The 12,191-nt window shown below is 40.0% G+C and overlaps 1 protein-coding gene across 2 annotated transcripts in view; it reads left to right on the top strand.

Moving 5' to 3' along the window:
• The window catches only part of ABCA12 (ATP binding cassette subfamily A member 12), a 201,947-nt gene that overhangs the window by 151,770 nt on the left and 37,986 nt on the right, over nucleotides 1-12,191 (top strand). For both annotated transcript variants that reach the window (XM_025278206.3, XM_025278205.3), the window contains exons 29-36: nucleotides 43-261; nucleotides 1,711-1,907; nucleotides 2,726-2,886; nucleotides 4,254-4,490; nucleotides 4,886-5,033; nucleotides 8,948-9,200; nucleotides 9,793-9,879; nucleotides 10,705-10,801. In XM_025278206.3, the coding sequence (XP_025133991.3) occupies nucleotides 43-261; nucleotides 1,711-1,907; nucleotides 2,726-2,886; nucleotides 4,254-4,490; nucleotides 4,886-5,033; nucleotides 8,948-9,200; nucleotides 9,793-9,879; nucleotides 10,705-10,801 (1,399 nt within the window). The remainder of the gene's footprint in view (nucleotides 1-42; nucleotides 262-1,710; nucleotides 1,908-2,725; nucleotides 2,887-4,253; nucleotides 4,491-4,885; nucleotides 5,034-8,947; nucleotides 9,201-9,792; nucleotides 9,880-10,704; nucleotides 10,802-12,191) is intronic.

The following is a 12,191-nucleotide window of genomic DNA, read 5'->3' as shown; positions in this document are numbered from 1 at the left end:
AAGTTTTGGTTCACACCTAACTTATGGTTTCTTCATTTCCAGCTCCATGTTGACTGGACTGTTTGAGGCCTCGGCAGGTACCATCTTTGTTTATGGAAAAGATATCAGAACAGATCTGCACGTTGTATGGAAGAACATGGGCGTCTGCATGCAGCATGATGTCTTGTTCAGTTACCTCACCACCAAGGAGCACCTTCTCCTCTACGGCTCCATCAAAGTTCCTCACTGGACTAAAAAGCAGCTGCATGAAGAAGTGAAAAGGTCAGATATGACAGGAATGAGAACATGTGCTGGTTAACTTCTCTCAAAAAGAAGTCAAGTTACAATAATAATACCAGTAGGAAACAGTTTCTCAGGAAACAATTGTTTTCAGTTTTTCTACTTTTCTGCTATTGTGTACATTTAAGGGCCTATGGGTTTGTATAAGGGCCTATGAGAATTGTATACATTCTCCTCAGCAGCCAGTTATTACACTGGAAATAGCTGCCTTCGTTTCTGGTCTTGTATTGCCCCCATTCCTCTGTTTCCAATCTCCATGGCCACCATACAAGTCTTAACTGGACCCCTGGCTTCTACATTCCCTTTCCTGGCTTCTACATTCCCTTGTACAGAAAAGGGAATGTAGAAGCCAGGGGTCCAGTTAAGACTTGTATGGTGGCCATGGAGATTGGAAACAGAGGAATGGGGGCAATACAAGACCAGAAACGAAGGCAGCTATTTCCAGTGTAATAACTGGCTGCTGAGGAGAATGTATACAATTCTCATAGGCCCTTAAAGTCTAAAAATAAAATAAAATTTAAAAAAAAAATAAAATAAAATACCAAAAAAAAAAAAAAGAACAGTCAGGGTGACCTTTTTAAACTACAGATTAGACCATGTCGCTCCTCTGTCAAAGCCCCCTAATGGCTTCTCACCACATTCAGTGTGAAACTCAGGAATGTCCTTATCGAGGCCTGTGAGACTCTTCCTGACCTGCCCTCAAGTTCGGTTTTGATTTTATTTCCTTCTGCTTCTTCCGCATTCACTCTGCTCCAGGCATGCTCGCCCAGGTGCACGCTCAGTTACGCTGGGCCTGCTCCTGCCTCCGGGCTGCCCATGTTCCCACTACGTAGAGCAGCGTTTCCCAGACAGCCCTTAGACTTACTCCGCCCCTTCTGGTCCCTGCTCAAACATCACCTTCTCTGAGCGAGCCACCATGTGTGAAACAGATGCCTAAAATAGCACACCCCAGGCACTCATCTCATATACCCGGTGTTATTAGTTTTTTTATTACACTTATAAAATAGAAAATTATAATCTTCTTGGGAATATGTTTATCAACTGAATTTCCCCTGCATTACTCCTGATACACAACTATACTATATCATCATCTCCTCATGGGTTAGGAACATTATCTGCTCGATGCTGTTCCACAGCACCTAAAACACAGTCTGGCAGAAAACAGGCAGGGACTCTCTATATAAATACTTGTCAAATGAATGAATAAAATAATGAACCATATAGTCCTTATGGTGTTTTCTTAGTGTTAATTTTATACCTCCAACTAGATGATAAACAACAGAAAACTATGTCGTGAATCCTCAATAGTTTACCTTGCTGAGCACATAATAGTTGTTCAATGAATACCTCTTATTTAGGGTGCTTTTTGTATTTTTCCAAAATTCAAATACTCTGTCTGTAAAACATAACCACTGTCCATTATTTCTGAAGGACTTTAAAAGATACTGGATTATATAGCCATCGTCATAAGAGAGTTGGAACACTGTCAGGAGGAATGAAGAGGAAGTTATCCATATCCATAGCTCTCATCGGAGGATCAAGGGTGGTAATTCTGGATGAACCATCCACTGGTGTTGACCCATGTTCTCGGCGAAGTATATGGGATGTTATATCCAAGAACAAAACTGGTATGAGTACCTTCTTATAACTTCTCCAGCCAGTAGTTATAGTTTTGCCTTCTGGGATGTAAGCACACAAGTTGAAGTCTTTTCTGTTTATAATCTCTGTTAAACATCTAAGGTGTGCTCTTCCTTTTCCCAGGTCTTGTCTTCTCCTAGCTAAATTTCTGGATCAATTAGTGTATAATTATGTAGAGCCCACTGTGAATTGAGCACTTAACTGACCTTTGTGAGAGTGTGAAAATCCAACAGAAGTTCCAAATTCTGCCTAGAGGAGCTTAGAATCTAATTAGAGATACCAAACATACACAAATGAAAATAAACTGAAAACAGACTAAATAAGTGCTAGCAGGATGTGAGGCAAAGAAGCAATCAGAGTGGAGTGGATTAATCAGAGAGAAATTTTCAATAAGTCTTTAAAATTACTGCTTTTTCATAGTGAAGAAAAGGAGGGAGGGGAAGAGAGAGAGAGAGACAGAAAGAGAGAATGGAAGTGAAGCCAAGGGAACAGAATAAGGGATTAACAGAAGTCGGACATGACTGAAGTGACTCAGCAGCAGCAGCCCCCACTACAGAGTACGGACATTTAGCCTTAGAACATATTTGCTGTCAACTTATAAGAACACTCCCCACAACCCACCTCAGATATTTAGGAACACCCCTTCTGAATTTCTCTTTGATCATTTTGGAAGCCCCTCTGATCAGTGTTTCAGTTAGCTCATAAAATGTGACTCTCCATAAATCACAGGATTTACTTATTTTAACTCAGTATATCTTGGCAACTGTAGCTTCATTTTTCATTTTGGGTTGTTCTCTGTGTTTTCAAGCCAGAACAATCATTCTGTCGACGCACCACTTGGATGAGGCTGAAGTGCTGAGTGACCGCATTGCCTTCCTGGAGCAAGGAGGGCTGCGCTGCTGCGGGTCACCGTTTTATCTCAAGGAAGCATTTGGAGATGGGTATCACCTCACACTCACCAAGAAAAAGGTTTGTAGGAGAGAAACTATACCTCATTGTAGGGTCATAAATTCAGTTTGGTATGAAACAGAAGTAGAATCTGTCCAACTTCATACATTGCTAAAATTCACTATTAATAAGTTAGATTCATGTTTCTCAAACTCGAGCAAATTTCAGAACCACTGAAGGTCTTGGTTAAATCCAGACTTCTGGCTCCACCTTCGAGTGTCTCTGATTCAGTAGATCTGGGAAGGGGTTCTAGAATTTACTACACTTCTACCAAGGTCCACATTACCCATATGACACTGATGCTGCTGGTCTGGGATTGCACATTGAGAACTAATGTACTAGATAAAGTCTATACTTAAGGCTACTGATGAATGATCAGCCTGTTAGTTCCCCTACATTTCAGCCTGTAAGGCTAAAAATTAGATTTTCTGCTCTATAAAAAGCAAATGAAGGAATATGCAGTCACATATTCACTTTCTGATCAGTGTTCCTCGACTGGTAATGTGGAGACTAATTCAGCCAGACCAGTGATGCTTTCACATCTTCAAAGAACAAAAATGCTTAGTTTCTAAGGCTCCCTTACTATCTCAAATAGTGCTATTTATCTATGTTGTGCAAGATGTTTATGCTATGACTACTCTCATTTATTTTATATCTTATCATCCTAATGTGACTCCCAAAATAGAAAAAGTAGTTCATTGTCACATTCCTTAATTCAATTAAAATTGTATTTATTAGTTATATATGATATCTTAATATGTGCCCAAGACATTGTCTTAGGCACTGGGGAGACAGCAGTGAACTGATGATGCTAAGATCTCTGCTCTTATGGAGTTTATGTTCTGATGGGAGTGTGGGGAATTCGCGTGGTAAAATTGATAAGTATATAATTTAGAATATTAGCAAGTGATAACTGCTATGGGTAGAACAAAGCAGAGGAAAGGGCATAGGGAACACTAGGAAGTGCCATTTTAAGTAGACAGCGTCTCTGAGAAGGTGACAGATGACCCAGGAGTTAAGGCCAAGAAGAGAGTGAGCCCTGTCACTATCTGGGGCAAAGGAACAATTGCAAAGACCCTAAGGAGGGAGCGCGCCTGAGCCTGAAGCATTGAATAACCGAACGTTTGTTGTTTCTGGGGTGAGAGAGAGAGGGAGGAGGTGAGCAAGGAGGCTGGAGAAGGGACAGGGTGAGGTGGGAGGCAAGCCCTAGGATAGTGACTGACAGACAACCGTAGGGACCCCCAGTGGGACAGGGAGCAAGAGAGAAGTGATATACTCCCTGGCACAGGTCTGTACTGGCCTAAAAGAACTCTCCACCGTCTGACTGGGGCCCTTGGGCCCTACAGTGTGAAGACAAGGGAGTGTTTAACTTCTCTTCTCGTCTCTAGCGTCCAAATCTAAATGCAAGTACAGTGTGTGACACCGCAGCTGTGACGGCAATGATCCAGTCACATCTCCCTGACGCCTACCTCAAGGAGGACATCGGGGGAGAACTTGTCTACGTGCTTCCTCCATTTAGCACCAAAGTCTCGGGGGCCTATCTTTCACTCCTGAGAGCCCTGGACAGTGGCCTGGGTGACCTCAACATTGGGTGCTATGGCATTTCAGATACCACCGTGGAAGAGGTACACCTGGACATTTCCTTTTTGCTTGAGGCTGATTAACTTGCTGTTCCCCTAGAATAAATATGAACAGTTCTTTTTAAAAAGAAAAAAAAATTTGTAATGAATGTTTTAAGAAGGGAAACAAAAATAAAGATAGTTTTGATTATATAAAAATTATAAACAAACATTTTACCAAATCACAAAATCTTAAAATTATCTCAGTACCATTCTTATGTAAGACTGACTTCTGAGAACAAGCATGTTGCTTCGCTTAGAGAAAACATATCTTTTACTATGAATATGTTCCTTTAAAGTCTCAATAAATGTGACCAAAATTTAAAATAAAAATTGAGCTTAAAAGCTAGAAAACACATGCATGTTTTATGCTAATGAAGTGTTCCTGCTTCTCTTTCTAGGTCTTTCTGAACTTGACTAAAGAGTCACAAAAAAATAATAGGAGTCTTGAGCACTTAACAACAAAGAAAATCGGAAGTTCCAGTACCAATGGCATCTCAACCCCTGATGATTTATCTGTGAGCAGCAGCAATTTCACAGACAGAGATGGTAAAATAAATCTAATGTACACATTTTGCTTAATTCCAATGAACAGCATAAATGAGAAAATCACAGGACAGATTTTTTAATTCAACTTTATACTTTCTAAATTTAAAAAGACTAAAGAAATATAACCTTCATTTTTATATACAAAATATTTTTCAAACCAAATTGAATTCCCTATTGCAAAAATATTTTGAAGAACATGAACTTCCTTGTTAGGGTAGTGATGTGTATCCTGTCTAGCTATGAGGAATCATTTTCAGGATATGACTTATTTCAACTAGTTGTGTCCAATAAGTTCAATACTTCATATAATTGATGGTGTCCAACAGGGCTTCCCAGGTGGCAATAGTGGCAAAGAACCCACCTGCCAATGCAGGAGACATATGAGATGGAGTTTCGATCCCTGTGTCGGGAAGATCTCCTGGAGGAGGGCATGGCGACCCACTCCAGTATTCTTGCCTGGAGAATCCCATGGACAGAGGAGCCTGGCAAGCTACAGTCCATGGGTTGCAAAGAGTTTAAATGACTGAAGCATCTGAGCATGCACTGAATTCATGAAGTCGGACTTAACAGTGAAGAATCTATAATAATAGGTTCCCCCCTACCTCCAAGTCTTCACACAAGATATGTTTGGAATATGCTGTTACTTGTCACAGCTTTGAGGAATTGGGCTCTTTTTAAAATAGCTTTTATCCTGTCTTATACTCTGACAGTTAGTTTATGCCTTTGGAAATACTATTTACTTAAGGAAGCATATAGTAAAACCATGTATAAATTATGGAGTAGTCATTTCAAGAGTTTGCTTAAATTGGGAAAAATCTCTAGGAATAGAACTTATGATTAAACATTTGCTTGACTCTAAAATTCAGAAAATATAATCTCTGGTGTTTGTATAACTCAGGAACTTGGGAGTCTCATTTGTCTTCTGCTAGATTGCTCAGATGTCACCTTTTGGAAATATCATTGCTGAGACTATGGAATTGAGGACTTACAGTGGGGTCAGCTGCTTCAGGAAGCAAATGTTATGCATTTGCCTCTGCATTTGTCTCATAATTTGAAACTATTCTTCAGTCAGAATGTTCCCCTCCTTGACATTATCATTTAGAAAGCACATTTAGAAAGCTCCATTTGATACACCTGTAAGTCATCGACATGTAATTTCTCAAGAAACAGAAAAGCATACTAATTAACTTACAATATTTAGCTCCTTCTGCAATTCCCCTTTGCAGAGATATGAGTTCTCATTTAAACTTGTTCACTCAATTTAATTGGAATTCATTTTAAATTAAGCAGTGTTGTATTTTTTCTTATCAGCTAAATGAAGATCATGATTTTTGTGCCGAATAATTTGTGATGGAGGATTAAAAATATCCACAGAGTTGACAAATACTGTCATTTTATCACATGTAAAGGAATGCTTGGTGGCAGACCTTCAGAAGAAATGTCATATTTGAAACTATTTTTAGAGGGGGCTGCTGAAATTACTTGTTGTATGAGCACTACTGAGACATGCATTCTCAGTCACTAAGTTGTGTCCCTACTCTTGCAACCCCATGGACTATAGCCTGCCAGACTCCTCTATCCGTGGGATTCTCTAGTCAAGAATATTGGAGTAGATTGCCATTTCCTTCTCCAGGGGATATTCCCAACCCAAGGACTGAACCTGTGTCTCTCCCAACTCCTGCATTGGCAGGTATATTGTTTACCACTGAGCCACCTGAGAAACCCAAGCCACAGTTTGTGACCTCCACCACTGTGCGGCTCTCACTCTCAGAAGACATAGGAGTGGGGTAGGCTTGTTGGGGAGGAGGGAGGATCTCATTTTTTCCAATGAGATCTTTTCTGTGATTGAAGTGGTAAAAATGGAGTTTTTAAAACGCTATATAGTCAGTCCAGATTTCTAAAAAGAATGCAACAAATAAGTACTTGAACTAGAATTGTACTTTGGAGGAGAGCATTTTCCTTTTCCTACATTTATGGTGACTTCATTGGGCCCCATGCTTCTCCTGCTGCTGCTGCTAAGTTGCTTCAGTCATTTCCGGCTCTGTGTGACCCCCATAGATGGCAGCCCACCAGGCTCCCCCATCCCTGGGATTCTCCAGGCAAGAACACGGGAGTAGGTTGCCATTTCCTTCTCCAATGCATGAAAGTGAAAAGTGAAAGTGAAGTTGCTCAGTCATGTTCGACTCTTAGCGACCCCATGGACTGCAGCCCACCAGGCTCCTCTATCCATGGGATTTTCCAGGCAAGAGTACTGGAGTGGGGTGCCATCGGTTTCTCCAATTGGGCCCCATAATGAGAGCCAATTAGACTTACCATTACCAAGTTACCAACAACAGGGATGAGTTATACTAGACTGATGTTTTGCTCTCTTGTTTAATTTTTTTGAGTCCAATCTCCTGATAGAAGCTACCTCTTGAATATTAGTAGTCAGTAATACATATTGATTCTGCACTGAGACTTTAGGAGATTGGGGACAATATTCACTTATAAAATTCTAGATGTCTCACTTTGACATTAAAATTACTATGTATATGACAAAGAATATTTTGTGTATAGTAATTTATAATTTTCAAAGAACTTTTACATATGCTTCTTAAGATGGAGAGACTCAGGCCCATAGCTGATCAATGAATAAAGTGAAAGTGTTAGTTACTCAGTCGTGTCCAACTCTTTGTGACCCCATGGACTGTAGCCCACCAGGCTTCTCTATTCATGGAATTCTCCAGGCAAGAATACTGGAGTGAATTGCCATTCCCTTCTCCAGGGAATCTTCCTGACCCAGGGATTGAACCCAGGTCTTCTGCATTGCAAGCAGATTCTTTGCTGTCTGAGCCACCAGGGAAGCCCAATCAGTGAAGAGCTGAACCTCAAAGCCAAATCTCTACGATATTAGCTTTTCCTACTGGGTCACATTACACCATTCATCCATAGTCTTTAATTCAGTGCATCAGTTCAGTCGCTCAGTCGTGTCCAACTCTGTGCGACCCCACGAATCACAGCACGCCAGGCCTCCCTGTCCATCACCAACTCCCAGAGTTCACCCAAACTCATGTGCATCGAGTTGGTGATGCCATCCAGCCATCTCATCCTCTGTCATCCCCTTCTCCTCCTGCCCCTAATCCCTCCCAGCATCAGAGTCTTTTCCAATGAGTCAAGTTTTCATGTGAGGTGGCCAAAGTATTGGAGTTTCAGCTTCAGCATCAGTCCTTCCAATGAACACCCAGGACTGGTCTCGTTTAGGATGGACTGGTTGGATCTTCCTGCCGTCCAAGGGACTCTCAAGAGTCTTCTCCAACACCACAGTTCAAAAGCATCAATTCTTTGGTGCTCAGCTTTCTTCACAGTCCAACTCTCACATCCATACATGACCACAGGAAAAACCATAGCCTTGACTAGACAGACCTTTGTTGGCAAAGTAATGTCTCTGCTTTTGAATATGCTATCTAGGTTGGTCATAACTTTCCTTCCAAGGAGTAAGTGTCTTTTAATTTCATGGCTGCAATCACCATCTGCAGTGATTTCAGAGCCCCCCAAAATAAAGTGTGACACTGTTTCCACTGTTTCCCCATCTATTTCCCATGAAGTGATGGGACCGGATGCCATGATCTTCGTTTTCTGAATGTTGAGCTTTAAGCCCACTTTTTCACTCTCCACTTTCACTTTCATCAAGAGGCTTTTGAGTTCCTCTTCACTTTCTGCCATAAGGGTGGTGTCATCTGCATATCTGAGGTTATTGATATTTTTCCCGGCAATCTTGATTCCAGCGTGTGCTTCTTCTAGCCCAGCGTTTCTCATGATGTACTCTACATATAAGTTAAATAAGCAGGATCCATAGTCTTTGAAGTTACTTTATTTCTTGATTTATCAAGATTTCCCATAACCAGGTTAAATTTCCCTCTCTTTTTTAAAATCAGACAAAATCCTGACCAGAGGAGAGAGATCGGTTGGTTTTGAACTGTTATTGAAGAAGATTATGGCTATTCTCATTAAGAGGTTCCATCACACCCGCCGGAACTGGAAGGGCTTCATAGCACAGGTTATTCTCCCCATTGTCTTTGTAACAACTGCCATGGGCCTCGGCACGCTGAGAAGTTCCAGCAACAGTTATCCAGAGCTCCAAATCACCCCATCTCTTTATGGTACCTCGGAACAGACAACATTCTATGCGTAAGTGTCTTCCCTTTAACTGAAACAACATTTTCCCAATGCCTCCAGAGGTGCATTGTGGCTGAATGAATGTCATAAAATGCTGAAGAATAAAGAACTCAGGAGCCACAATTCCTGATCCTGCCAAAGGAATATACAGTTTTATTTGTCACATGACACTTCCCTCACCAGCAAACAACTGTAAGAGTTTTTGTATTTGTCTAAAAATAAAGTTAAGGTAGATTTTTATTTTTAATGAATATTTAATCAGGAAAACCAGATTAGGTATGGCTTCTCAATCTGTTGTAATACATGGCAAATAACTTTTTATTAAATACAGAATAGCAGTATCAGAATTGTGTATAATATAATGTTATATATGCAATAGGTGATCACTAAATGCACGTGACAGGAAAATAATAAGACAGCCAAATAGAGACATGTGCTTATTTTTTGTGTGACCTTCTTTCTGAGTCTACATCTCTCTTAGATTTTTAAGAAAATAGTCCTGTATGCAGCATATGTCATTTCTTCGAATTATTCATGTGCATGAGTTTAATATGGAACTCTAGTGAAGGAAACATGAATTTGTTTCTGTCCTTTAATGTTATAGAAATTATCACCCAAGCACAAAAGACCTGGTCTCAGCAATGTGGAACTTCCCTGGCATTGACAACATGTGTTTGAATATCAGTGATCCGTAAGTAGTTCTTTTTTTTTTTTTCCAGCATTCCAGTGTGTGTGCACATGCATGCATGTGTGTTCATGTATGTGGCAGAGTGTGGATGGGTGAGTGTGCATTGTTTGACTGAGGAGGTCAGCCCTCTGATTGAAGTCTATCTTTTAAGACTTTATCTATCGCCTTTAGTTCATTCCATGGTGATGCTATACTGAAATAGTAAGAGGTGCTTTATAACTTGTAAAGTTTGTTTGTATACATATTTTCATTAAACAATCACAACCACCCTGTGAATTGTTAATCTCATTTTTAAGATGAAGAAACTGAGGCTCATGTGAACTAGGAACTTGTCAAAAGAAATCTAGAGAGTAGGTTGTGTAGCTAAAGCCAAGACTCATGTCTTCTGACTCCAGTCCCCAGACTTTTGCACTATATAGTGTTGCTTATTCTAAATGACGTAGTAACTGAACAGCAACAAAAATTCAAACTTCCAAGATAGTACATGACACGTGCAAACTTGACATTAGTGCATTATTTTTCTAAAAATCCCTTTCTCTTCAGAGGAGAGGATGAAAAGAACAAAGAAAATAAAGGGATCAAGAAGTTCCATCCTGCCACATTGAGGCAATGAGCTTTGGTCTCAGCACTGCTTAATCGTTAAATGCTGTCCCTCATTCCCCCATCAGATGTCAGATCACTTGGAAATGGTAGTGCAATGTATTTTTAAGTTGTGAAAAATCAGTAAATTGAACTGAGAACTATACCTGAATTCAATATCAAATACCCGCTTATACATAAACATGAGAATATACACACACCTCACTTTAATATCATTCTTACTTGCAGGAGGTGTTTAAACAAAAACAGTCTGGGAAAATGGAACAGCAGTGGAGAAGAACCTATCACTAATTTTGGCGTTTGCTCCTGCTCAGAAAACACCCAGGTAAGATGGAATTCGCTTTCAGTGAAGTAAAAAAAAAAAAAAAAAAAAAGGGAATAAATATCAAAGCTTTAAAGATCTTTCTAGGTTACCAAAGAGTGGATATAGTTTCATTTTATAGAAGCTAGTAGCTCAGTGGTGTGGATCTGGACAGCTCAGAAACACTGAACTTCAGGTCACTGTTTTAAATCCATCTTAGGACAAACTTCCTGGGGTAGGTAATTCTATGACAGTCTTTGTGGAAACTGACTAAAAGTGAGTTTGGGGGCTCAGTTAAGTTGTAACCAGAAAGCTCTGTGTTTCACACAACAAAATGCCTCCATAACGTAATATTTGAAAGCACAGTGAGATTGCTATCATAGTGGTCAGCTGGGAAGTTAGTAGTGTTTAACTCCAGAACAGAACTCGGTATGCCTCCAAGCAACACCTCCAGGATGCGAGAATAATTCATGTCCTGAAAGAAACATTAAAGATTTTCCAACCAACACCCTGTCTGTATTCTATAGAAACACACTTTTGTTTTCTCTGCTTAGTTGCTCAGTCATGTCTGACTCTTTGCAACCCCATCAACTGCAGCCTGCCAGCCTCCTCTGTCCATGGGCATTCTCCAGGCAGGAATACTGGAGTGGGCTGCCAGCCCCTCTTCCAGGGCACCTTCCCAACCCAGGGATAGAACCCAGGTCTCCTGCATTGCAGGCGGATTCTTTACTGACTGAGCCACCAGGGAAGCCCTAGGTCTATCAATTCAGTAAACTTTTAAGAAATTAAAGATTGCTGAAGAAAGGAGGTCACTGTTAGTTTCTGAGAGTCACTATGCTATCAACACTTCCCCATGGGGAGGAATCTAGCAATATTTTCTTCAAAGTGCCATATGATTACATCTTATACTGTCTTGGTACACTATTTTAGAATAAAGGTGTTTTCAGTAAATGCAACCATTTTTTGTGGTCTCATGTAAGACAGTTACTAACAATAAAAACTAGAATCCAGCAAGCATCTTTTGAAATCCTTGCATTATAAGTATTATTCTTAACCAGTTCTCAAAGTGTTTTCTAATCTCTCATCTAACCTAACTAATTCTTTGTGTGTTTTCTTTAGTTCATAGTAAAAGTCTACTAACTTAGTATTTAAAAATAGAATCTGGATAGATTTTAATTTTTAAAAAAAGTAGATTAAAATTTTTTCAACTTAATAGTCTGCTGATGGGAATCCAAATTTATGTAAACAACTTCTAAAAGCATTGATAGTATCTACTAATGCTGATGATATACATACCCTATGGACTCACCAATTCCATTCCTATTATATACACATCAGAAGTGCTAGTTCACCGAGAGACATATACTGGGATACTCATAGTAATAATATTTGTAATAGCCTCCCAAATTCCCAG

The sequence above is a fragment of the Bubalus bubalis genome, chromosome 2 (assembly GCF_019923935.1).
Source record: "Bubalus bubalis isolate 160015118507 breed Murrah chromosome 2, NDDB_SH_1, whole genome shotgun sequence".
Taxonomy (NCBI): Eukaryota; Metazoa; Chordata; class Mammalia; order Artiodactyla; family Bovidae; genus Bubalus; species Bubalus bubalis.
The sequence above is the reverse complement of the archived record's forward strand: the minus strand, read 5'-3'. Positions and strand labels throughout refer to the sequence as shown.